Source organism: Crocodylus siamensis, chromosome 1, assembly GCF_052110815.1.
Source record: "Crocodylus siamensis isolate JL-2025a chromosome 1, ASM5211081v1, whole genome shotgun sequence".
In the NCBI taxonomy this organism is placed as follows: domain Eukaryota; kingdom Metazoa; phylum Chordata; order Crocodylia; family Crocodylidae; genus Crocodylus; species Crocodylus siamensis.
This window is the reverse complement of record NC_143395.1, coordinates 228,540,341-228,567,648: the sequence shown is the minus strand read 5'-3', so window position 1 is coordinate 228,567,648 and position 27,308 is coordinate 228,540,341. Positions and strand designations below refer to the sequence as shown.

Genomic DNA, 27,308 nt, shown 5'->3' with positions numbered 1-27,308 from the left:
AGAGACAAAATGGCTGCTGCACAAGCGGAAGTGGCGTCAGCGCCCTCGAGCGTGGGGGGAGTTGCGGAGCGGCTGCCATTTTGGAGTTGGGCGGGGGGAGGTCGGCTCGGCGCCATCTTGGAGTAGGGCGGTGTTCAGCAGGAGCGACCACGTGCTCGCGGAGGCCGGGCTCATCCCGGGGCCGAGTCTCACTTTATATAGACTGGCTGGAGGGGGTGCGAGCTGCAGCACTTGTGACAGGGAGTAGAAAGAGTGGATGAGGCACGGGACAGGGATGCGAGTGCCACGTGCGCAGAGGGCAAATTTTTCTCCTCTTCCTCCTTGTCATAGATCGACTCAGGGTTGGGTAGTTACTTGCACTGTTGCCGACTCACGGTTTTTGGCGTTCTTAAAAGTCTGCTTTGAGAATGTGAAAGACTTTGCTGTTTCTTATATATAAGATCAGTTTTGTATCCTCCCAAGTGCCATTCATGTCCCTCTTTAGTGCCTCTAGTCCACCTTATATTGATTGACAGATAGATTGATATAGATATCTATATAGTTATATATAGATGTGTGTGAAAGAGTGAAGGTTTTTTATATTTCCAAAGTGCAGACTTTAAGAACAACCCCCAAAAAAATCCCCCACGGCCCCTGGAGCACATAGGGAATATTAATGAGTTGTCCTAGGCTGGGTCAGCACCCCGCATACTATATATCTAAGTGTTAAATTGCAGTAGCAACTCACCAGAACTACCTCTGGGGCTGTGAGCCCACAGAGAGCAGTGTTCAGGAGCCGGAGAGGTGGGTGAGGCTGAATGATAAGCCTCTGCCCTCTTGACTGTGGGGGCATGTGTGGAGATGGGGCTGCCTGGACACTAGGTCCTGGAAGCCCAGTGTGAGTGGGGGAATGAGGGGCTGCATGCAGCAGAGCTTGCCCTGGCAGTGTTGTCCACACTGCTCCCATGGTGCCCTGCATGGGGCCAAGCCGTACGCTAATGCTGTGGTAGCCCACATCATGGTCCCACTTGTGCGCACGGCCTGGCTGTGTTCTGCTCTGCTCCCCCTCTCTCCAGTGATGGTTCTTGCTCCTGATTTTGCCCCTGCTGCCCCAGGAAGGCAGCTGGAAGCTGAAGCCAGAGCCCCACACACTGGGGCAAGAGCCACCGGCTGAGCTGCTCACCTGCCCGCCCAGAATGGTGCTGCGCAGCAAAAGGAGGAGCAGCTTCTAGCAAGCTGTTCCCAGTGCAGCTGCAACCAGCCAGGTGCTGCTCTATATCCCCATTTACAGCAGCAGCTCGTACTCCCATTTCTGTTGTACCTTGTCATGCCACACCACTCCTGGTGGGTGCACAGGGCTCTGGCTTCTGCTCCTAACTGCCTTCTGATGGAAGGCAACCAGGATGGGACAGGAGATGCCCAGCTGAAGCTGCTTGCTTGGAGTGGCAGGGGAAAGATCAGGAGCAGGCTCTGGAGGCCAGGGGCACAAATCAGCACCCAGTTGCAGCAGCTGCACCAGGAAGAGCCTGCCAGAAACTACATGCACTAGCTGGGAGAGGGGCCTCAGGTGCTGGCTGGGCAGGGACATTGGGGCCCTCCCCCATAACACTGTGGGGGCAGCTGTGGGTCAGAACCAGCCTGTGGGCCATATTTTGCCCACCTCTGGACTAACTAAATCAGAGAGGCATGCACTTCATGAGCCAGCACCTGCTTGAGCTAGTGCTGCAAAAGGACATGTGCAGAGCTATCCAAGAGAGTGATTTAAATACAAAAAGGCCAGGTGGATTTGCACCATAGAGTCTAACTGAATCAGAGAGGCAGAGCTTGAGTTTTCAGGAGCCCAAGCTCACTTCATCAGATGTCCTTGCACAGCATCCAATGACATGAGCTCAGGCTCACAAAAGCTCATGCTGTACCCCTCTGATTCAGTGAAAGCTATAAGGTGCAAATCCACCCTTTCTTCTGCCTGCTTTCAGATTTCTCATTGCTAACTACCTCTGTGTTTTGTATTCAAAGAGTAGAGAAAAGAAGGTGGCCTTGTCCACCAGGCAAGGCTAATACGTAATGAACACATGGGGGACAAAAGTTAATTCGGAGAGTGGGAGAAGAATCTGTAATCCATGTATAGGCCATTGCAAGGGGGGCACTCCCCCCTTTCTGATACAGAAGAGTCAGCTCTGACTTCAGGGTTTCCAGCCAGTTCATTTAACATGAAGCCACATGGTCCTGTACAGTAATAAGAACAAACAAAAGAAACAGTCAAGCATAATATAAACAGACAAGCAAACCACTCTTGTGGCTTCTCCCTCATTAGCTGGGATAAATCCAAGCTGGCTTCCAGTCAGGTAGATTATTAGCTGGTGAGTACTTGCAGCTAAGTTCTGAGTCTTTAAGGGGCCAAGCACCTGGTTTGGAGGGCCAGGGCTGGGAACGGTCTGTGGGGTATGTGTGTGAAGGGGGGGGGTGCCTGCCAGTGCTAATGGAAGCTCTCCAGGCACTGGGACTGCAGCAGGACAGGGGGTTGGTGGGAAAGCGCCTGCCCTTCCAACAGGGGAAGGGGATATGGGGACCATTTAGGGGCAGCAGGGAGCTGCACGGCCCAACCGGTGGCACTTGGGCCAGTGTCCTTGCTCACAGAGGCAGGGTGGCTGGAAAATGATATGCAGCTAGGAGGCAGCAGGGGCCTGCAGGTTAAAATGATGGGCACCAGCAGGGCTGGGGGGCCTGTGGCTTGGAAGTGAGAGGCATGGGGGGAGCCAAGGAACTGGGGATCAGGAGTGCAGGGCAGTGGAAGCACAAGGGGGCTAGGAGTCAGGAGTCAGGGGTACCAGTATGGACCAGGGAGGTGGGGTATTGTGCGTTGGGAGTAAGGGGCATTATTTAATGTTATGTGCTGTATACCAGTTTAGAGTTTGTGTGTATAGAAACAAATTAAACCTAAGATTTTCTCTATAGCATAGTATTTTATGTTTAGGGGAGCACTGGTATAAATTAAGTGTGGCACATCCATCTTAGTTGTTTTATCTGCAATTTAAACATGTCCTGAATAAGATAAGTACACTAACTTCTGGGTTGTTGTCAAACAGTTCCTAAGACAATTGATCTAGTGGTTTTTGGAAGGTCAAAAGCACATGAGGAAAGACTGGTGAAGGACTTAGTGATTTCCTGAACCAGGTTAAACTCAGCTCCCGCCCACCCTTCTTCAGAAACATAGATTCATAGTTTCATAGTTGGTGATCTGCTTGGGTCCCTCCCAACCCTACCAAGTCTGACCCCCTGCCATGGGCAGGAAAGAGTGCTGGGGTCCAATGACCACGGCTAGGTGATTATCTAGCCTCCTTGTGAAGGCCCCCAGGGTAGGACCAAGCACCACTTTCCTTGGAAGTTGGTTCCAGATCCTAGCCGCCCTGACAGTGAAGTAGTGCCTCCTGGTGTCTAGCCTGAATCTACTCTTAGTCAGCTTATGGCCGTTATTCCTTGTTACTCCTGGTAGTGCTTGGGGGGAACAGGGACTCTCCCATTCCCTGCTGGTCCCCCTTGCCCAGTTTATAGATGGCTACCAGATCCCCTCTCAACCTTCTCTTGTGGAGGCTGAACAGGTTCAGGTCCTGTAGTCTCTCCTCATAGGGCCTGCCCTGCTGCCCCCTGATCATGTGAATGGCCCTGCTCTGGACCCTCTCAATGCTGGCCACATCCTTACTGAAGTGCAGCGCCCAGAACTGGACTCAGTACTTCAACTACAGCCCGACCAGTGTTGCATAGATGGGGAGGATCACCTCCTTGGACCTGCTCATGATGCATCTGTGGATGCATGACAAGGTGCGGTTAGCCTTCCTGACTGTTTGCCCATTGGCGGCCCACATTCATCTTGGGATCAATAATGACTCCAAGATCCTTTTCTGCCTCTGTGCTGACGAGAAGGGAGTTCCCCAGCCTGTAGGTATGCTGCTGGTTCTTTCTCCCTAGGTGCAGCACCTTGCACTTGTCAGTATTGAAACCCATCCTGTTCTCATCCACCCACCCCTGTAACCTGTCCAGATCTAATTGTAGCCTGTCCCTCCCTTCTAGCATGCCTACCTCTCCCCACATCTTAGTGTCATCTGTGAATTTGAACAAGGTGCTTTTTACCCCCTCATCCAAGTTGCTGATGAAGATGTTGAACAGTGCAGGCCCAGGGACTGAGCCCTGGGGAACCCCACTGCCCACATCTCTCCAGGTCAAAAAAGACCCGTCCACCACCACTCTCTGGGTGCAGCCCTCCAATTTGCAACCTATTTGACTGTGTAGGCATCAGCACCACAATCACCTAATTTTTTAATGAGAATGGGGTGAGAAACGGTGTCGAAGGCCTTCCTAAAGTCCAGAAAGACTACATCTACTGCAACACCTGTGTCCAAGGATTTTGTGACCTAGTCATAGAAGGCAACAAGGTTGGTCTGAGGGGACCTGCCTCTAGTGAACCCATGTTGGTTGCCCCTAAGCATAATCTCCCTTACTAGCCCCTCGCAGATGTAATTCTGGATAATTTTCTCAAAGAGCTTCCCCAGGACCAAGGTAAGACTAACAGGCCTCTGCCAATTCCCTCAGCACTCTGGGGTGGAGATCATCAGGACCTGCCAATTTGAACACTTCTAGTTCCACCAGAAGTTCCATGACTAGGATCAGAATCTGACCCCTTGCCTGAGCAGGAAAGAATGCTGGGGTCAGATGACCCCAGCCAAATGCCTATCCAGCCTTCTCTTAAAGACTCACAATATAGGGGAGAGCTCCACCTCCCTTGGAAGCCCATTCAGAGTTCTGAAATTGTACACAAGTGAAAACCAGACCAAGTTAACCTTTATTAATAAAAATGGCCATACATGCCAATCCAGAAAAGTCAGCTCATTGGATTTTATTCACCAGAGCAGGGCTTGGCAACATTTCTGGGCAGAATTCCAAAAACACCCACAACATTGACTTGCAAGATGGTGTGCCAGGGCAGATGGTAGAGGAGCTAATGGGCCCGATCCTTATTGTGGCAGTGTAGCCCTCGTCCCTTTGTTGCCATTGTTCTCACTGCAGCTGACTACTGGGGCCAGATCCTTAAAACCTGTGAGCAGAGGAGGCTCTGTAAATACAGAAGGATATGCTCATATTCCAATACTTCTGCTGACTTAACTGGCATGATCTTGGTAGTCCACATTTTTTGTGGAAACCAGGCATGTTTGGTGCACACTTATATTGTGACCTTCCATAATATGTGATGCTATGAGAGTTACTTCTCAATGGGGTACATAATGCAGGGGAAAAAACTAAGACTTAGTTCATGTATTCATTCCATTTCTGTCACCTTCCTCAGGAAGCAGGATCAATTACAGGAGGGCATCATTTTAGGGAACATTTCAGTAGCTAAATGTAGAGAGGAATCAGGAAAAGTATACTACGCAGCTAAGAATACCATCATTTATCAGTTTTTAGTCACTAAAGGTTTTAAAAATAAGTAACCCCCACAAATAAGCTTCTAGTATGGAAGAGGGAACTATTGCACAATGTATCCTTAATTCTGACTGATCCAGTTCTGAAGCAACTGAAAGATGCTCAAATGCTGCTTTGTCAAGATTAGTACATTCTAGATCTAAGCAAACAAACATCATTAAATTTTTTTAATGTAGCAGTTTTCATGTTGGAAGTAATAGGACTCCTCCGTTAAATGAAGTGGGACTTGGAAAACAAGAGCTTATGGGTTGTATGCAGGTTACTAGGTCCTTGTGCATCCATTTGCTACTATAATATTAAAAGCATCCTGTGCTCTATTTGAAGTAGATTCAGAAAATAAGGCAACAGCAAACAAAGAGCAGCTTGTTAGCATCTACAGTAGCGCTATACTGTTTTACTGAAAAATAGGAGGAAAAAAAGTTGAGTGTATACCTCCTCTCCAATTGAAAATTTAAAAAAAGCCATAATAGTAAAAAATGCACTAATCACATCCTACTGTATATTCAGGGCTTTAAGCACAAACTGAATGAAATTTTTGCTTCAGTGGCAACCTCAATTGCTGCCCTAATATAAATATGCCATTTGATCTTTCCTCATACCTTCATGGTACAGCTTACTGTAGCTTTAAATGGTAGGCAATTGCTTAGGCTGGAAGACCACTGGATTTTGGTGAGCTCCTGCAAGCCATGTCAGCATCTCTTCTCCCTCCCCTGACCACTTACCAAAGCTCCCTAAGTGGCACTGCCCTGGGGCTGGCCCCATACTATCACCTGGCAATCCTGATCCTACCCCAGGGTCTCCAGGCAGACCAACGTAGGACTCCTGCAGGGAAGGCACACTGCAGGATGGATGGGGCCAAGATCTTGGGTCCCACCTCAGTCCAAGTGCAGGGCAGAGCTGCAGCCCACCTCTGACATGTCCCAGCCCATAGAACTAGCACCTATTGCAGGTATGATCAAGCAGCAGGCTGTGACACTGCCTCAGACCAAAATCCTGGCCCCAACTGCCCATATTCCTGCTGTGTGCTCCATCCCATCTGTCCAGCAGTGTGCCCTGCCTGCAGAGGTACTGGGCCAGTCTCCATGGAGACGTTGCCTGCCCATTCCATCCAGCACTTGTGGCAGTGTGTGGGGCAGACAGGCTGTGGTGCCCAGGTACCAGGGCCAAGTCCGGTGGCAGTAGTGGCAGCAGCCAGGAGCCGACACTGCCAGGGCTGCAGGGAAGCAGAGTCTGGTCACCCTGCTGCACACGAGGGACTGGCTGCAGGCCAGATAAAGTGACTCGGTAGGCCACATCTGGCCAGCAGGCCATATACTGCTGCTACGTACAGGAATCGGACCCTGAACTCTCCCATTGAGAAGCATTTATGCTTTGCATTGTGGTTTTAGTGTTTCAGAGTTTACTCCTTGGAGAAAATGCTGTAAACCCTTGGATACTGCAGAACAAAAACAGAATAGCCTATTTCAAAACAAGAGAATCTGCTTTGTACAGTCTTCTAGCAGTGACTTGTTTCTCAAGTTAAGCTCTTGTTGTATTCAACTTTTTCAGCATTCCACATAGCGAACAGAACACTGCACAAGTTATGAAAGTCAGATGTTTATTTAAAACACAGCCAACTATTGCTTGCCAAAATTAGCGCTTTCCACCAACACGGGGAGCAGAAACTTTCACTGGCTTCACAATCTTCTGCTTAGGTGCTGCCTTTGTTGGTGCCTGTTAAAAGACATTGAAAACAAATGGTAAAATTAGCTGGTAAAATCTCTTGTAATGTTTCCATTTTAATTCTTTCCTTGAGGGCATAAAGTGTCCTTATTAGAAGTGAGGCAAGTGTACTCAGATAGTGGTACTGTATGCATAGTGACAAATCTCAGTAAAGCTGGCAAGTAATTAGGAGGTTTACAGAAAGAGCCCAGCAGTGCTAACCAGCTTAAAGAACAGGCACCCATCAACACAATAAATTCACAGATTACTTTCCCGCTAATTATGTAAAATGTCTGGCTATCAGAGGCTATCAGGAAATGCAATAATTTAGTATTGTTGCAGTCTCAAAAAGCAAATACTTAAAAGCATAATCTCCCATATCATAGACTGCTGAAGCCCATGTTTCAGCAAAAGCAGCAAGCAATACACAAACTTGCAGATGTTCCACGCAACAGTATTTCTTGTTTCAAGTTACCAGTTTTACATTTTATAAATTTCTACCCTTTTGGCCTAAAAGGTATCACCTTTGTAGTAGAGGTTGCAGTTTTCTTGGTTGCCTGCTTAGCCTTCTTGGCTTCCTTGGCAGCCCTGTTATTTAAAAAAAACAAACAAAGTTATTACAATTATTGCTTCTTCCACCTAATATGTTCCTTCCATCTCAAAATGAAGTAGACTGTTGCTATGATACTAAAAGAATCAAGAACTGCTTTGAAGCTAGGTAAACCTGAAATTATGATGCATTTGACTTCTGGCCTATAGCTGTATAAGGCATCTTGAGAAAGCTCACTCAGAATCTAAAAAATAAATAAAATGGCTCGTCCGGAGTACTACAATGCAAGTGGCATTTCCTTCATCCTAAATTATAAATCAGTCATTCTTTTTTAAAAACTTTTTGACCAAATAGAAGTAAAGGCAATTTCTATACTTCAGCAGCATCCCCCAAAAATGGACAGCTACATTTTTTTAAAAAGCTTCCATGACTTCATGTTAACATTCTTATCTGCTTCATCATTTTAACCCTCAAGCTAGCACTACCTTAAGTATTTTTGTCTTTCTTTCTAACTCCACCCACCCACTAACAAGCCAGGTTACAAACTGTGATCTCAAGCACAATTTAGAAATCCTTAATGGAAACCAGGATATTTGCTACACTGGAAATACTTGAGATTGCTACAGTTGCCTTCAGCTGCTCACCTAATGGCTTGTTCTCGCTGTGCTTTTCGTACTTCAGGCTTCTGATTTCTCTTGGCCATTATCTCAGCCAAAGATGCACCAGTGATAGCCCTCTGGAACTTGACAGCACGGCGTGTGCGCTTTTTCTGTATCTCTTCCTAAAATGGGAGAGGTGTGAATTAGATAATTAGTGCCACAAGAAGCTGAACAGAGAACACTGCATTATTTGCATTTGTCTTCAGTGTTGTAGAGTCCCCATTTTCTCCAAAATCCTTTTCAGAGTAAGAATCTGTTTTGGCAAATGCTGACCATAATGACAACCATCCCCACACTACACAGAACAGACCAAAAAATATATATATTATCAATGCATTATTTATAGTCTGTGAAGACAAGGAATAAAGCTAAAAGAAATTAGTTAAATGCAATGAGGATGTAAGAGCGTTCCTTATGAGTACCTAAAAACAGGAAATCTATTTGTATAAGTCAATTTGTTCAAAAGGATGCTGTGGAATGACGTTTCCAACCATGAGACAAGTCAAGTTTAACAATCTTCAGAAAATGCTACCAAACCTTCCTCTTCAATTATTCAAAATGTCACATACTTTAGTACTTTAGCTCCCTTCTCCAGGCCCAGCTATTCAAGCCTACTTCCAGAAACTACATTTTCAAATTCAACTTTCTATAATCCAAGAAGTATAATGAACTCCATGAGATCCCAAGAAGACTGAAACAGAACATGTTCAGGAATTACTATGATGGGAGAGAGCACGAAGACTGCTGCAGATCTCCACATAGCCTATGAACTTTTTTTTTTTTGGTAAAGAAAATCTTAACCGTAACACTGAAGAGACTTTTGGAGCTTTATCAAACAAGCTGGCATAGATAATCTAATCACATGTGTTTCCCTGCTCCAATCAAAACAAGCATTAGAAACCTTGTCAGCTAAAAAGTTTAAGTAACACCTTTAAAAATTCATTACTACACAATGGAAAGAGAGAGGCAGTTAGTTGTGCTAGCTGAGAGGCAGTTAGCTATGAGGTGAGACAGAAGGCAGGGTGTTTAACCTTACAGCTCCTACAGCCCTGGGGAACCTGCTCTGACACCCCGGAAATTCAGCACATCAGAGCAGACTTGATTTCAAATCTGCTGGAGCATGGAAACAAATGCACTCCAGTGACTTGTGTGTCCCTGCACCAAAAGATGGTGGCAGGACACTTTGAAATAAAACACATTCAATGAGCTTTAGTTCAAAGGGCCTTGCCACCAATTTTTCAGTGTGGGGACACAGATACATGTGATGTGCGGGCACTTTTAATTAGTGTGGCTTGCTTATTAAAGTGCTCAGCAGTGTCCCAAAAATGCATATAAAAATTCTTTTGGAGCCATAAGTTTTTATAGGTGACAATCAACTTTGTCAGATGCCATGACAGCTATCATAGCATGACGGAAACCATAAAAACTACTGGAAACATACTTAAGGAATTTTATGCTGTAGCAGATTCAGGATCTTTACACCCAGCGATCACTTCATAATTAAGTTGGACCTAAAAAAATCACAGTCCAAGCTTTAAAACAGATACAAGTTACACTTGCTACAACTGTAACAAAGAATGTATGCTCAGCTAATCACCTACCAACAAGAGAGGAATATAGGCCTCTTCCCCTCATTGCAGTAATCCTTCCCAATGAGAATTAAGTGCCATCACACTGCCCAGCCTTAATGTCAAAGTGTTAGTATTCGGCAGAACCAAAATCCAACAAACAGGTACTATGTATGGCCAGAATCATGAGGATATGAATTTTATATTGGTAAAAGTGAAGGTCTGTATCATTTAAATGCTCCAACCCACTTCACAATCCAGGAGTTGTCGCTTGCACACCTATGGCAACTGGGATGATTCATATGCCTCTCTTCAACATTAGAGCATCATTAATCATAATACATTAAATATACTTACAGACTGTCCTTTCTTGTGTTTGCGTCGATACAGAACAGTCCAGTTAATTTGGCGGGGGTTTCTCTTGGAGAGAAATGCAGACTCGCATTTTGCGTTCAGGAACTGGAAAACCTGGAAACATGCACACAAATATACCCATTTCACAATAGGTTTACTCCATTCAAACTATCACAGTTTATATTTGTCAAGTTCCTGAGTCCTCCTTAGAATCATAGAAAGTGAGGGTTGGAAGGGACCTCGGGAGGTCCAACCCCTGCTCAAAGCAGGACCATCCCAACTAGATCATCCCAGCCAAAGTTTTGTCTACTCGGGTCTTAAATACCTTCAAGGATGGAGATTTCACCACCTCTCTGGGTAACCTGCTCCAGTGTTTTACTATCCTATTTGTGATAAAATCCTTCCTAACATCTAACCTAAACCACCTTCACTGCAACTTGAGACCAGCGGTTCTTGTTCTGTCATCTGGCACCATCTTTGCTGCCCCTGTGTAGGGTTAAAGGCTGCCAGCGTCCCTAGGCTTACGCATCCCTCGGGGCTGTGCTGGGCCCCTACGTCACAGCCACCGCCCCCGTCACAGCCACCCCTCCCCCAGGTCCCCTCGGGCCGCAACCCCCCGCACACCTTGCCGTCCGTGCGGGCGTAGCGGCGGCCGTGGCCTGGGTAGATCTTGTAGCCGCTGAAGCTGCACAGCTCGACCCTGCGGGGAGACAAACGCAGGCAGTTAGCTGGGGAGCGTGGGTGGTGGAACCGACCGGGGAGGGGTGGGGGTGGGGGAAAGTAAAGCAGAGCTCACTTCATGATGGCGCCACACTCGGCCCAGGCGGCAGCGGCGACTAAAAGGAAGAGAGGATTATGGGAAAGCACCTTTTATAGGCACCGCGCGGGGCAGGCCGGGACGGAACTCTGCGGCGCCCACTGGGGGCGCTCGGCAGGGTGTGGGGGCGTGGCTGCCTCGGTGGAGGAGGCCGCCAATCCGCGCGTGGCCCCGTGTTGCTTGGCGGTGCGAGCAAGCGGGTAGCATGGCGGCGGCGAACAGCGAAGAGAGCGGCTCGCCCGTGGACGCCGAGGAAGGTACCGGCGGTGCTGGGGGAGCGAGTGCGCCCCATCTCGCAGCGGTTGGCGGGGGGGAGGGGCGGCGCGCGCGCCGGGCACGCTGGGAGCTGTAGTTTGGTCCGCGCAGGGCTAGCGCGTTCGCCCGGCGCTCGCACTACTTGTCCCGATAGCCTTTGCGCTTCTCCCCCACGCCCAGGCCTTGTCTAACTTCTCAGTCCTGTCTTGCGCTTGCCCCGGTCCCCTTGCCCAGGTGCGGCGGCAGCTGCTGCACAGGTTGTTCTGTGGGTTTCAGGGAGCTGCGTCTTTCCTGACCCCCACCCCAGCACGGCCAGAAAGCTCCCTCTGGGTTTAAGTCCCAGCAGGAGCACGGGCACAGCCCAGTCGTGGCTGGTGCCAGTGTCTGGCCGGGACTGGGGATACACCTCTCCGTCCCCGTCCCCCGCACCCTCTCCTGTTTGCCCTGATGTCCTGTTAAGCGGTCAGGTCTGGTAACTCGTTCTCATGTCTTCTTCACCACCTTCCCCTCGCCCTGGTGCCCTCAACACACTCCCTGCTGCATCCTGGCTGAACCCCTCCCTGCCCCTCCACTCCCTCCTTGAGATCCCTGCGTCTCAATCACACGAGGCAGCTGGGCTGCAATAATCCCCAGACATCACAGAGTTGGCTCCTATAGGGGTGGTTCGGTCCCATGCCAGTCGTCCAGTGCCTCTTCAAGGCTTGCTGATGAAGACTGCTGTGCATTAAACAACTTCTCTCACTTTATGCTGACTGTACAGTTGGTGCTGTAAAAGATATGGGGTCAGTCCTGCTTTGAGCAGGGGTTTGGATTAGATGAGGTCCCTTCCAATGCTTTTTCTATGATTCTGTATCGCCCAAAAGAGCCTTGTCTCTTTGAGGCTTAAGCTGCAAATGTCGTGTCAGCTTTTTTCAGTCCTTCCATCATGCATCACTGAGGCAAGACTTTTCTTGGTTCCCCCCCGCCAGCCCCTCTCACCTTCTTTATATAAACCTCCCATTTACCAGGGGATCTTTTCCTTGCTGTAGCCATTGCTTGCATGTGGCTTTCATAATTGTCAAAGATTCTTCCATACTCAAACTCCACACATCCCTGCCATCATCTCTAGAAATATATGTTGCCAGAGGTGACCAGAGCAAATCAGTCTGCGCAGGGCCCTGCTGCCACTCCGATCCTGAACTTAAAGAAGCTGCTGCCGCCAATGGCAGTGGTGGGCAGGGTAGTGAGTGGCTGGGCTCTGCGGGGCCCCCCAAAGCCCAGGGCTCGGGGCAGTCACCCCGATCCCACCCCCGCAGGACGGCCCTGTATATTGCAGACATCACTGCAAAGATTCTAATCCTCAGTGTGAGCTGTTTGAGGCAGGAGCCTTGCCATATGTCTTTAAAGCATCGTGAACATTGCCAGGTGCGTGAGGATGATAATGGTAATAATTATCATTGTAGGTTTTCCTCTTTTTATGCTGTACATGCATTCTTGGAAAATGGAGCGTAACTTGAATTTGCATAAAGGGAACCCACTTTACAATGTAACACATAGGGATATGTTCCAAGACCTTTACTTTACTGACCCCCAGACGCATTTCTACCACTTTTACAAGGCAATTTTGGTATTCACCAACAGCAGACAGTACACACAAGCGCAGGGTGGTGGTGAATGTTACCATAATGGGGATGGCAACTACAGAAACACATCACAGACCATGAGCAAGAAGCACAGATCCACACACAAGACTATATTTGATGTGTGTCCCTCCCACAGTGTGCTGCACAAAGCAGCTGACTGTGGTCTTCCACCACACTGATCACATAAGAGTGAATTTACCTTGCGTATAAAGATTGCATAAGATTGAATTTGCACATACAGAACCTGCATAAATCAAGGGAAACCTGTATTGTCGTAAATTACTTACGAAGTTTTCCTTGATGAAGCTGAGTATGAAGTGAGTATGACATACAAAAAACTAGAACTCTTGGTTCCAAAATGATACCTTTTATTAGGCCAACAGGGATATCACAAGAAAACTACCCTTTTCTTCAAGCTTTTGGGATCAAAGTGAGTATGAAGCTTTTTTTGATGGAGGGAACTAAATAAATTAACTCTTAAAAAAATCAATCCTTGTGATTGCAGTAGCAAACTTAGAAATATATAGCATGGTCTCTGAGGCAAGATAGGTTGCGTTCTGTTGTTGCTGCTTACAGCTTTGCTACTGCTGCACTGGGATCAGCTATGCTAACAAAAGTAATGCAGATTTAGCAATGCTGTTGTTTGGCAAAAATTATCTCCAAAATTGGCTACTGGAGTTGTTAGTTCTATATGTGGCCCGCTAATACAATGACTGAAGGCAGTTCTTCACCAGTGCTCTTTTTAGTCTTGGCTTGGCGGTAGCAAAGGTTTAAGAGATTTGATCTGGCAAGCCTGGGTTCTGAGAACTGGCTATATTCTCCCCTGCCAGAGTACAGGGAAAGGGTCTACCAGTGAACAGGTGTTGGAAGAAGAACTAGAAGTAATTAGAAAAGGCACAGTGATTTAGATGTGGCATAAATAGGACATGGGTAGTGTTCCGCATTCTCAGTTTTTACCGATTTTTTTTTTTTTTTTCCCCCACTGATAAATTCCCTGATTTGGTTTTTTTAAAGTCATTTGTTTTTTTTACTGATTTACACCCGTTTTTCAGTTCAAATCCATGTTAGCCAGTGTGGCAGGAAGCCACCTTTGTTTCTCCCCAAAATCTCTGCCCTGTGACAATGTGATTAGGATGGGCCCAGCAGAGGAGACCCACCTTTACCCTGTCTCTTTAGGTAACCTGAGCTGGCTACATTCCCGAGGGAGGGGGGAAACCTGCTCCCTCTGCCCACCTGACTGGTATCAGCTACCTGGGTGAGGGGCTTCTACCTGGTGGGCTAGAGTCTGCCTGGCAACTAGTGATGTATTTCAAATTGGTCGGCTGACAGCCAACAGGTGCTGGCTTCCATTGGACCAGGTGACTGAGGGCACAGGGGCTATATAAGTTAAGACTGCCCAGGAGGAGGGGGCGGCAGCCGTGTGGGGAACTCGGACTTAGAGGGGAGCTTTACCATCTGAAACTGGCGCTCTCCCCCATAACTCATGAGCTAGGAACGGCCTGCCTCCAGAGGCCGTTTCAACACAGATGGGTTTCGACACAGACAAGTGCAAGGTGATGCACCTGGGGAGGAACAACCGGCACCATACCTACAGGTTGGGAACTCCCCTCTTGTCAGCACGGAGGCAGAAAGGGATCTGGGGGTCATCATTGACTCCAGGATGAACATGGGCCAGCAGTGTGGAGAGGCAGTAAGGAAGGCCAACCGCACCTTGGCATGCATCCACAGATGCATCTCGAGCAGGTCCAAGGAGGTGATCCTCCCCCTCTATGCGGCACTGGTCAGGCCGCAGCTGGAGTATTGCTTCCAGTTCTGGGCGCCACACTTCAAGAGGGATGTCGACAGCATGGAGAGGGTCCAGAGGAGGGCCACTCGTATGATCAGGGGACAACAGGGCAGGCCCTATGAGGACAGGCTGCGGGACCTGAACCTGTTCAGCCTCCAGAAGAGAAGGCTGAGGGGGCATCTTGTGGCCTGTTATAAACTAGTCAGGGGGGATCAGCAGCATTGGGGAAGTCACTGTTTCCCCAAGCACCGCCAGGAGTGACCAGGAATAACGGTCACAAGCTGGCAGAGAGTAGGTTTAGGTTAGATATCAGGAGGAGCTACTTCACAGTCAGGGCGCCTAGGGTCTGGAACCAGCTTCCAAGAGAAGTGGTGCTGGCCCCTACCCTGGGGGTCTTTAAGAGGAGGTTAGATCAACATCTTGTTGGGGTCATTTGACCCCAGTATTCTTTCCTGCCATGGCAGGGGGTCGTACTAGATGATCTGCTCAGGTCCCTTCCGACCCTAGAAACTATGAAACTATGGAATCTCCAGCAGCCTCAGGATGATGCTCGTGAGTAAGCTACTCGAGATCTGGTTAGATATACAGCTGGCAGCAACTCAGATGCGTGATCAAAAGGCTACCTCAGCCAGACTGTTTTGCTCTATGGGTTTTCTATGATATTGCTCTATCTTGTACCCTATTTTTACCCTACCCCTGTAATCAATAAAGTTCTTTGTGACCGGTGCAGGAGACCTATTGAGGGGTGGGTCTAAATTATGCCTAAGAGGCCCCTTAGGTCTGTGGACTAAGGGAGACTTTCCTTTTTGGCCCCCGACTTGGGGAAGTGCCCCAAGTACCTGTACTGGGTCGAGTACCCATAGGACTATTAGGCCTGTGTTTCCCCAAGGACACAGGGCTGAGAGAGTCCCTTCTCAGGGTGGTGGCAGCTTACGTTACCCCCAGGCTAGCGAGTGTGCTCCAGGAAGGGGGTCAGCCAGACGTGAGGCACCCCTAGGGAGGCACTCGGAGCCTGGAAGGTGGTGGGGTGCAGTGCAGTGGGTGGCTCAATGCGTGAGCACTCCCTACCAGCCCGCCACAGCTGGCACGAGGGGAGTGGGCCATTTCCCCACTAGATATGGGGCCCTTTCCATTTGGATCACAGGTCACTAGACTTAGGGACATCTGTGTTATTTATTCTATTCTGGTGCCAGGCAGTGCCCTACTGTGACATCTACATTTATTCTCCTCCTGAACTAAGATTCATGTAACAGTCCTTGTGCAGTGCTGACTGGCATTATAACCAAGTAGTGCTCTTAATAATCTGAGTTTGTGATCTGTGTGGGCAGGTGTGCCTCCTGTTAAACTCTCTTATGACTGCTTTTGGGTGAAGCACTTCAGGTCTCTATTCTGACTATTAGAATATGTAGGGAAAGTGAAGTGCCTCAGCTGCCAGTTTGCTATGCAAGGAAGTGGCTGTGTTTATTTAAAATACGCAGTCCGGCACCTTCTGTTTGCATTAGGTGCCCCAGTCCTTTTGAAAACCAGAGAGAAGGTCTGCCTTCCTTTTGAAGCATAGACAGACGGACTGGAGAAGGTAGTGGTGGTAATTTGTTCCTGATGTACAATAGCTTAATGCAGGGCTTCTCAAAATTTGTGATACCATGACCCGGTAAAATAATATATAAATTTACAGGGCCCCCCCCCGATTAAAGCTATTGATTTCATTTGGATTAGGTAGGAGATAAAGCACATTTACTTTTGTACATTAAATGAAATATATTTGTCAAAAAACACTTTATAAAGTGTATCAAATTCAAAATTGTTTCACTAAAAACAACCACTCTCAAATTTAAAATTGTCAATAGTTTTCAGTGAGAAGGAATGAGCTTGCTTGGTACTGCTTAGTTTTTCAAACCTGGGCTTTATTTTTGAGACTGCCAGTCTCATTTTGTGCTCTGCATTTATCTTGGATCAGTATTTGTTCTTTACAGCAGCAACTGCTGGGGGGAAAAAAAACCTGCTGAAAAATCTTGCACTCAGTTGCATGCAGTCAGTCGAACTGTTGATGGAAACTACTGAGTTTCACTAACCCGTACACCCTGAGATTAGAAAACAAGAGACACTTCCACTGTGGGCAAGTCCAAGAACATGTTCATTGCTGCTGGGGCAGGGAAGCAGGCAGAGTGCTTGTGGGTTGGGGAGGGAAGAAAAGTTTGTGACCCCCTTTTACGTTGTTCATGCTCCCCCCTCCCCCGGGGGTTGCAACCCACAGTTTGAGAACCTCTGACTTCTTGCTTAGAGCAGAGGTTCCCAAACTTTTTCTTATTGTGTACCCACTTACTGGCTGCCCACATAGCCCTACCAGCATACCTTTTATATTTAACCCCTTAACTACCAGTCATTATAATACTGAAAATTAAATCTGCCATTACACAGTTTCTCCCGTGTATCCCCAGAGATGTCTTGCCTACTCCCAGGGGTACGCATACCACAGTTGGGGAACCCCAGGCTTAAAGTATGCATCTCAAATGTGAAAGACCTAGATTCAGTGTCTTCTTCGGTCTGAGGGGATTCAAATCTGCATCTCCAATTGCCTAGAAAAGAGCCATGAGGCTCTCTCCTTTTGAAGCATAGGTAGATGGACTGGAGAAGATGCGAGGCACTGAACCACAAGGGCCCCAGTAATGTAAAATAAGGCATAAAATAAATAGTCCTTTTAATAGAAACCCAGATCTGTGTCTCCCCTTGCTCAGATGAAAGCCACAAGGCCTGTCCTGGATGGTCAGACCTGTTACTTCTGGCCCAACATGTTTTGAGTCCCCATGTATGTAGCAGCAATCTCAGTAAGAACGGTGGAGCATGCTCCCTGCCCCAGAATAGCTGGTAATCTAGTACAGGCAATCCCTGCTTAGGGCTCTTAATTGGTTCCTGAAAAACCGAGTGTTAAGTGAAATGGGCATTAAGCAAAACCTAAAGTATTTGATAACCCAAGATGATGACTGCAGTTGTTTTTAATGACCCAAGATTGTGACTGCAAGCATTATAACGAAACTGAATGCTAAGTGAAATCAGGTATCAATTTAAAATGAGCATTATAGTGAAACAGCACTAAGTGAAACAGTGTTAAGTGGGGGTTGCCTATAGTCAGGGCACCCTTCTTGGAGATGTAAGTGGGAGATGTAAGTTTGGACCCCCTCAGACTGAAGAGCATGCTTAGCCCAGCTCCTGAGCAAGTGATTCAACCTCTGGTCTATTCCATTAAACAGAAAAAAGCGGTACAGCCTCCTCTTTTTCTGGTCATGTTCTCAAAGGAAAGCAATAGCTGGTTTTTTTTTATGTTGGGTATCCTGCCAAGTTATATTAGGCATTTTCTGAGCACACTTATTAGATCTGGCCCCTCATGGGGCCTTGGTGGGGAAATGCCTAGTTCCTAGATTCCAGTAAAGTGTAAATATGAATTAGGTGCCATGCAGCTCAGTCCTGACAAGATGGAGGAACTTTTGGGCTGTACAGAGTCAGAGTTTAGGCATTTGGGTAGTTTGATTGTGAAAAGTTAGGCTTGTGTATGAGTTTAGGTTGGAGTTCTGAGGATTCCGCTGTTGCCAGGAGATGAAGGGAAGTGATTCTTCCTCTCCACATCTGGAGTATTGGGTTCAGTTTTGGGGCACCTGCTACAGAAAGCACGTGAACAAATTGGAGAGGGTCTGGCAGAAAGCAACAAAAATGATGAGAGGGCTGGAAGACATGACTTACAAGGAAAGACTGGGCTTGTTTAGTCTAGAGAAGAGGAGACGGAGAGGGAATTTAATAGCAGCCTTCAACTACCTGAAGCGGGGTTTGAAAGAGGTTGGAGCTAAACTGTTCTCAGTGGTAACAGATGACCGAACAAGGAGCAATGATATTAAGTTGCAGCAAGGGAAGTTTAGGTTAGATAATAGGTTAGATAGTAGGAAATACATTCTTACTAGGAAGGTAGTAAGACACTGGAATCTTCATCTTTCGATTGTTTTTAAGACCTGGCTAGACAAAGCCTTGGCTGGGATGATCTAGTTGGGGATGGTGCTGGTCAGAGGGTTGGACTAGATGTGACCTGCTGAGCTCCCTTCAACCCTAATTTTCTATGATTCTATGACACTCTTAGTACAATTTTAGTGTCTAAATCCAAGTCTGTCTTTGATGTCAGAGTCCTTTTATGGGTCCAGTCCTGCAGACAATGCGTGTTAGCACAAGGACTCAAATGTCAGCCTCCTAAGCTGAACCACTGATCCTCATGTATTTGATATGAAATATTTATGAGATGCAGTCTCAGAGATTTAAATGATAGAATTTGATTATTCTTCACAGGAATGCAAATCTGTTTCTTTTGCTTTACAGTGCATGCGCTTATACTTTATTTCGCTTTTTTCCTTCCTTCAAGGTCTGGTAGTTAACTGGTCAGGACAAGGGCTACAAAAGCTGGGTCCAATATTACCTTGTGATGCTGATACTCACACTCTGATTCTGGATAAAAACCAAATAATTAAATTGGAGCACTTGGAGAAATGCAGAAACCTGATGCAGGTCAGTATCACTTGACTGTTGCGGGTCATGAGTTAATCACACTACGTTTATTAAAATGCTTCCAATTTAGGGCTGCAATATGCAGTTAATAGTCTTCAAAGTTCCTTTTCTTGATGTGAATGATTGCCAATTTTTTATATATCTGAACAGGAGAGGTTTTACAGTGGAAAGATGTTTTTCAGTGGAAAAAGTGCTCTTTTATTCATGCTTCAGTTGACAGTCGTATAAGTTGTTTCTCTAGTTATCTATGTAATCTGAGAATTTTTTTTAAAGATGTTAGAACTAAACTTCTTCACGTGTCTGGATATTGTGAAGTGCTGGGAGCATTCAGTTCCTAGTGAAATTACAGGTAGCTTTTATTCTACCCCTTCCTTCCCTTTGAATGCTTGACTTCATAGCCTTAGTAATGTTTTTTCTGACAAAAGCTTTTCTGTATGTAATTACTGCAGAATAGCATTTGTCATCTTCACATTTCAAAAGCATTCACAAAGAAGCTTGCATATTTTTTTTTCTCAATTTACTGATAGGGACACTGAGATACAAACAGGTTAAGTGACTCCAGAAGTCTCATACTGCAGCAGAGCTAGGTATAGACCTTGAATCTCATTGCTTTTAGTTACACCCCTTGCATGCTTTTACTCAGGACTCCTTTCAGTATAACCTGTTTTTTCCCTGTGATTCATCTGTCTTGTTTAAATAACATTTTATTTTGTTGCAGCTGTAAAATCTGGAAATAAATGACCACAAATTGAAGCGGTACCCACAAATTCGTGGCAATGCATCTGAGGAATATGTAGTATAAAATGAAAGTCCAGGCAGTTTGCTGTGTACATTAACTTCCAGGCTACAGGATATCCTCTTTTTTCCTTTTTTACTAATATGATATCTAGCATATGGTATAAAATACAGTATGTAGTATAAAATTATTATTAATATATATTAGAGTTAAAGGGGGAAAATAAATGTAAATGGGGTAAAACAAGTTTTAGCAAAAATGTTTAATGTAAAATTAGAAAGTTCTAAATTCCCTGCTGATGTCCTGAGTTATTTAGGCTTGATCTTGCAAGTATATTTAACTTTGGCATTAGAAATAGTTTCATTGAAAGAGATGGGCTTACGCTTGTTAGTTAAGCACACATGTAAACTTTTGCAGGATGAGGGGGTTGGTCCCTACAGGATCTCTCTAACACAGTGGTGCTCAGTGTTTTAGAACAGTGGTTCTCAATCTTTTTGTACCAGGACTATTTGTAAACATCGATGGCCAATCCCCACCCAGTAAGTAGTGTAAGGAGAAGACAGCCCCCTGGCCCTGCCAGCACCCCTCACTCCTGACCCTGATTCCTGGGGATGTGTGCAGTATGGGGAGCAGGGAACAGGGCTCAAGCAGCTTCTTCCAGGCTGCAACCCTTAACAGCCTGCAAGGGAAAACTCACAGTTTCCCATGTTTTTCTCTTTTAAAGGAGAATCCATTTTTAAAGTTTGTTTGTGACTCTTCCATATATTGTTGTGACCCACTTTTGGGTTGCTACCCATGGGTTGAGAAACGCCGTTTTAGAGGAGCAAGCTGGTTAGTTGCCACCTGTCTCTGGTGTGGGCTGCCACTCCCTTGGGTAGAGGAGGAGGGGGAGGGAGGGTGGGCAGGCAGGTGCCTTGCTGCTGGTATTCTGGGCTGGGTTCTTGGCAGCTACTGCTAGATGCGTGAGGATGGGTTTGAAGATACCAGCTCCTGGCTAGACCTCGGCATCTTCCTCTAGGTTCTCTTGCTGCCTGCAGCCTCTGGCTTCATTGTTATCACAAGTGGAGCCTGGACATGCGATGCAGAGCCTATGGTACCCCAAGCCCCTGCCTTCTGCTGCTGACAGCAGGGCTGTTAATAACTGTCTCTCCCATAGAATCATAGAAGTAGGGTGGGAAGGGACCTTGTAGATCTTCAAGCCCGACCCCCCGCCTGGGCGGGAGAAAAAGACTGGACTCAAATGAGTCCAGCCAGGTAGACATCAAGACTCTTAAAGATCCTCAGGGTAGGAGCCAGCACCACTTCCCTTGGAAGTTGGTTCCAGATCCTAGCCGCCCTAACTGTGAAGTAGTACTTGCGGATGTCTAATCTAAATCTACTCTCTAATAACTTGTGTCCATTGTTCCTTGTCATGCCAGGGGGTGCTAGGGGAAATAGCGTCTCCCCTAAACCCTTCTGGTCCCCCTAGTGAGTTTATAGACAGTCACCAGGTTCCCCCTCAGCCTTCTCTTGTGAAGGCTGAACAGGTTTAGGTCCCGCAGTCTCTCAATGTAGGGTCTACCCTGCAGTCCCCAGATCATGCATGTGGCCCTCCTCTGGACCCTTTCAATGTTGTCCACATCCCTCCTGAAATGGGGCGCACAGAACTGGACACAGTACTCCAGCTGTGGCCTGACCAGCCTCGCATAGAGGGGGAGGATCACTTCCCCTGGCTCTACTTGAGATGCACCTGTGGATGTACAACAAGGTGCGGTTAGCCCTGCCAATTGAGACCTCGCATTGTTGGCCCATGTTCATCTTGGAGTCAGTAATGACTCCAAGATCCCTTTCTGCCTCTGTGCTCTCAAGAAGGGAGTTTCCCATTCTGTAAGTGTGCTGCTGGTTTCTACTGCCTAAGTGCAGCACCCTGCACTTGTCAGTATTGAAACGCATCTTGTTTATGTCAGCCCACTCCTGTAACCTATCCAGGTCTTGTTGCAGTCTTTCCATCCCTACTAGCATGCTCACCTCACCCCAAATTTTGGTATCATCAGCGAATTTAAACAGGTTGCATTTCACCCCGTCGTCCAAATCGCTGATGAAGAAATTGAACAGCGCAGGCCCCAGGACCGAGCCCTGGGGGACTCCACTGCCCACTTCCCCCCAGGTTGAATATGACCCGTCCACCACCACCCTCTAAGTATGACCCTTGAGCCAATCTGCAATCCATCTGACTGTGTACGCATCAATGCCACAGTCGCCTAGTTTTTTAATGAGGATGGGGTGGGAGACAGTGTCAGAGGCCTTGCTGAAGTCTAGAAAGACTACGTCCACGGCAACACCTGCATCCATTGCCTTTGTGACCTGATCATAAAAGGCAATCAGGTTGGTCTGACAAGACCTGTCCCTAATGAAACTGTGCTGGTTGCCCTTGAGCGTCGTCCCTGAAGCCGGCCCATCACAGATGTGCTCCTTGAGGATCTTCTCAAAGAGTTTCCCAAGGATAGAGGTAAGACTGACGGGCCTATAGTTGCCTGGGTCCTCCCTCTTCCCTTTTTTGAAGATGGGGACCACATTAGCTATCTTCCAGTCATCTGGCACCTGGCCCGAGCACCACGAGCATTCGTAAAGCCGTGCCAAGGGCCCTGCAATAACCCCAGCTAGCTCCCTTAACACCCTGGAGTGGAGGGCATCTGGCCCCACTGACTTGAACATGTCCAGCCCCTCCAGAAGCTCTCTAACCCGGTCCTCCCCAACCTGAGGTCTGGAGGCGTTCCCCTCAAGTCCATCTGGCATCCCAGCGGGGAAGTCTCAGTCCCTGCACAAGAAAACGGACATGAAGAATTGGTTAAAGAGTTCCGCTTTCTCCTCTGGCGCAACCACCAGATTGCACAGCGTACCTTGCAGGGGCCCCACATTACCCGGTGCCTTCTTTATCCTCCCTGTGTATTTGAAAAAGGACTTTTTATTAACCTTGATCTTGGACGCTAGTCCTAGCTCTATGTCTGCCTTAGCTTTCCTGACAGCCCCCCTACAGGACCGAGCAGAGGAGGTATACTCCTCTTTGGAGATAGCACCCCCCTTCCACTGGGCGTACGCCGCCTTTCTGGCAAGCAGGCATTCCCGGAAGCCCTTCGTGAGCCAGGGGAGCTTCCGGGCACTCTTGCCCCCCTTGCTTCTTGTTGGGATGGACTCCCCCTGGGCCCTGAGTATCATTTCCTTAAGAAACGACCACTTGCCCTGGACACCGAGTTCCCCTGCCCTCAAGGACCCCAGTGCCTCCCCCACTAGTCTCCTCAACTTGTTGAAGTTGGCCCTCCTGAAGTCTAGGGCTACTGTCTTGCTGCAGGCCCTTGACACCCTGTGCTGGATGGTGAATTCCAGCAAGCAATGATCGCTATCGCCCAGGGGATCAAGAACCTGGAGGCCCCTTACCAGGTCATCACCTGTGCCCAGGACCAGGTCCAACAGGGTGTTACCTCTGGTGGGCCTGTGCACCTCCTGGATTAAGTGGAGGTCCTGTATCTCAGCCAGGAACCTCCTGGAACAGTCCGTCCTGGCTGACTGTTCCTCCCAGCAGATGTCTGGGTAATTAAAATCACCCATGACAACTACATCCCTTGCCCTAAGTGCCTCCGCAAGCTGGCCCGAAAATTCCTGGTCCAACTCCTCCCCTTGGTTGGGGGGTCTGTAGTAGACCCCCACTGTCAAATCACTCTCCCCATGGTCCCCTTGAATCGTAAGCCAGAGCACTTCAACCTGCCCTTCCTCTGATCCGATCCTGCTGGCAGAGGATGTGTAGTGCTCCTTGACATAGAGCACCACACCCCCGTCTTTCCTTCCTTCTCTATCCCGCCTGTAAAGCCTATAGCCCCTAATGCTAACTGCCCAGTCATGGGACAAATCCCACAACGTTTCTGTTAGCCCTATTACATCTGGGTTTGAACTAACTATTCTGAGGGCGAGTTCCTCCTGTTTATTCCCCATACTGCGAGCATTGGTATATAGGCATTTAAGGCCTTGCAAGACTGTGTGTGCCACCCCCTGTTTAGGGAGACTGTCTGGATCCCCGTTTCTTACCTTAGCACTCCTTGCCTTTGTCACCTGTCCTGCTCGTATGGCGTCTTCTCGTCTTCCTGCAGCCCCCCTCCCCCGGTGAGGCTAGTTTAAATCTCGCCGTACAAGATCAGCCAACCTGGAAGAGAAGGCATGCTTGCCTTTAGGAGAGAGACGAAGCCCATCCCACCCCAGCAAGTCCCCCGCACTAAAGCATGGGTCATTATCAAGGAACCTAAAGCCTGCCTGGCGGCACCAGCTGCATAAGCGCCGGTTGACTACGCCAGTGCAGGCCTCGTGTTGCCATCCCTGCCTACTCAGCAGAAGAAGAGAGGAAAATACCACCTGTGCCCCTGTCTCCTTCAGCTTGTCTCCCAGAGCCTTGAAATCCTTCGTAATGCAGTCAGGGTTGCCCCTGGCTGCGTCGTTTGTACCCACATGGACGACAACCATGGAGTACTGGTCTGTAGGTCGGATGTAGGCCGGGATCCTTTCCGTGATGTCCCTGACCCGAGCCCCAGGCATGAAGCAGACCTATTGTGTCCAGGGGTCAGGCCGGCAGATGGGACCTTCCAGTCCTTGCAGGATGGAGTCTCGGATCACCAGGACCCGGTGTTTCTTCCTCCTGATGTTCGCTCTGTGCCCATTCCCTGTTGTGTGGGGAGTGGCATCGTCCCTGCCAGAGGCCATTCCACCGTCCTCCTCAGTCACAGCTGCCAGGGCATCAAACCTGTTCCCCAGCTGAACCTGGGGAGCTTCCACCGCCCTAGGCCTAGCAGCTCTGGATTTGGGCACCTTCTTCCACTCCTGCATTGGATGCGTCTCCTGTGGGGGCTGTACAGTGGCCAACCGGGCCTGCAGAGAATAGAAATGGGCATCAATTTCGTCCTCTGCATCCCTGACCCCCCTCAGCCTGCTCACCGCAGCCTGGAGCTCACTGACCTGCCCCTCCAGGACCCTAAGTCGTGCCCAGGAGGGACAGGCAAGGAGACCTCGGGGCCCCACCCCACCCCAGGACCCCATGGAGCCCCCTCCACAGAAAGGGGGGAAAGGGGCCACCGACTCCACCATGAGCTCTGTCTGGGTGGAGGCCTCAGAAGAGCCCACGGTAGGTGGCAGCACCCAGGCGGGGCCCCTGGCAGCTGCGCTCTGCATCTGCATCACCATGCCTGCAGAGGTGCACCCACTGCTTTGTTCCTTGGGGGTGCCGCTCTGTGCAGCTACCTCGTGCCCGCCTTATGCGAACGCTGGTGCAAACGCCGGCGCACACTGTTCCCGCGCACGGCTCGGGAGCACGGCTCCCTGTCGGGTGAGCTAAGGCGGCACCGAAGGGCTTCCCCTACGGATTCGCCGCAGCTGTGCCGTGCCCTCTGCCCCACTTACCTTAGGGGGAATCAGCTGTTGCTGCCCCCACCGCTGCCTCTTCTGCTGCTGCTGCTACCTCCGCTGTCACCAAGGTAAGGGTGTGCTCGTGTGAGTGGCACATGCGCACCCTGCTCCCTCCGCTCCTGCTCCCCAACTCCCAGTTCAGACCTACTCTGGGCAGTAGTGGTAGCAGTTTCTGGGACATGGGGATGGAGTGCTGGTAGGTCAGGAAGCTCAGCCCCACGTACTGAGAAAGCCAGAGCCATTCAGTAGTTATTATAAGTGCCGTCAAGAGACATGAAGAACCATATTTTGGCATCACCTAAATGGCTTCCATAGGAAAAGCTAAACTAAGTGTTTTTGTTTTTTCTCAATATTGGCATAAGGGAACATCCCTTTGTGTAAACAGCCATTCCCAATGCCCCTATGTTATATTTAGGCTGGAGCTAATACTCAGTTTTTACTGTTCCTGATTTAACTGTAATTTCTGTAGTTTCCTCTCAAATAACATTAGAAAGAAAGAACAATTACTTTTTTCCAAGCTGAATTACAGGGCCTTCTATAACTGTAACTAAGACGTTATTTATTTTACTGCTTGATGGTACTGTATTTAAGAGCCCATAAATACATTTTCACTCTGACCTCTCTCTTTAGTTCTAGACTGGTATGGTAGACATTTGCCTGGGTCTTAACCGTAGCAGGCAAGTTCTTGAAGTGGGGAGGGGTGGTTAACTTGAAGGAGAGTGAGAGCCACTTCCCCTTGGGCACACTCACTGGCCACTGGGTGAGACATGCCACAAGAGACCTTCCAAGTGATTGTGCAGGATGCCCATGAGTTAAACTCCCCCTTATGGCCCCTTGGCAGAAGATAGGTACCCTAAACACCTTTCTCATCCCCCCCCCCCATATCTCATTCATACCTAAAGGATCAGCGGTCCCCAAGATGCATCTGAAGAAAAGCAGGTGGTGAAATCAAGTAGCTCTTAAAGAAGTAGATGAACCTGCCGCTGTGGGCCAGGAACAAGGTCTGGTATTGAGGTGCCAGTGATCCTCAAATGGGAGATGATATGTGACACTGGAGTGTACTTTGGCTTGAACTCCCCCCAGAGTTTTTATTATGCTACATTAATTGCATCTGTAGATGCACCCTGCATATTTTAGATGGCATCAATATACTACAGTTATACCCATGTAGCTACTATGTTCAGGGTCCTGTATTGTCTTTCAGCTCTACAAAGCCATGTAAATAACTAACAATTTAAAACTTTCCTAGAAAATGTTAAAAATTATAATGTTTAAAACTGTGTTAAAGCTCCCGTTTCACTGGGACGGGGTGTGTGTGTGTGTGTGTGTGTGTGTGTGTGTTTTTAATCTTTCATTAAGAAGATGAGCAAGTAAATTTTGTGCCCGTAATGCAACGTAATAAACTCTGGGACAGTTCGAGCCGAAGTACGGTGCTTCTGGGAGCAGTGTCTACATATACACTTGTGACATCAGCACCTTGAGCCAGGGCAGAGCAGAGCCGTGCTGGCAGGAGGCTTGGGGAGTCAGCTGTGGGTTCTGGGTGATGTCAGCGGGCAGCAGAGGGGCTGGCTGGAGCACAGGAGTGCCAAATGTGTGGAGCAATTAGCTAGGCAGCATGCAGAGGTCTGGCCCCCACCCAGTCACCATCTACATGTGGATTTCAGTGTAGTTAAGTACTATGCCATAAGATAGTACTATCCTAAACAGTAATATCTTACAACAGAATTAATTAGTTTACGGCACCCTAATACCAGTGCACATGTAGCTAGTGATGCTTTACTGCAAAGCTAATTAGTTTACTCCGCAGTAAAGAGCACATGTAGATGAGCCCAGTTATTTT

The 27,308-nt window shown here is 48.2% G+C and overlaps 2 protein-coding genes across 2 annotated transcripts in view; one reads left to right on the top strand and one right to left on the bottom strand.

Moving 5' to 3' along the window:
• Positions 1-7,034: 7,034 nt before the first annotated feature.
• Positions 7,035-11,223, bottom strand: RPL24 (ribosomal protein L24). The gene is made up of 6 exons (XM_090058386.1): positions 11,083-11,223; positions 10,911-10,986; positions 10,290-10,400; positions 8,350-8,486; positions 7,680-7,743; positions 7,035-7,167 (listed from the first exon to the last, which is right to left on the bottom strand). Exons 1-6 carry the CDS (start codon positions 11,085-11,087, stop codon positions 7,087-7,089), a joined length of 474 nt encoding a protein of 157 aa, XP_089914512.1. The 5' UTR covers positions 11,088-11,223; the 3' UTR covers positions 7,035-7,086.
• Positions 11,224-11,230: 7 nt separating this feature from the next.
• The window catches only part of CEP97 (centrosomal protein 97), a 32,107-nt gene continuing 16,029 nt past the window's right edge, over positions 11,231-27,308 (top strand). Inside the window, exons 1-2 of the mRNA XM_090058373.1 lie at positions 11,231-11,360; positions 19,166-19,308. Coding sequence (XP_089914499.1) covers positions 11,309-11,360; positions 19,166-19,308 — 195 coding nt within the window. The 5' untranslated portion in view covers positions 11,231-11,308. The remainder of the gene's footprint in view (positions 11,361-19,165; positions 19,309-27,308) is intronic.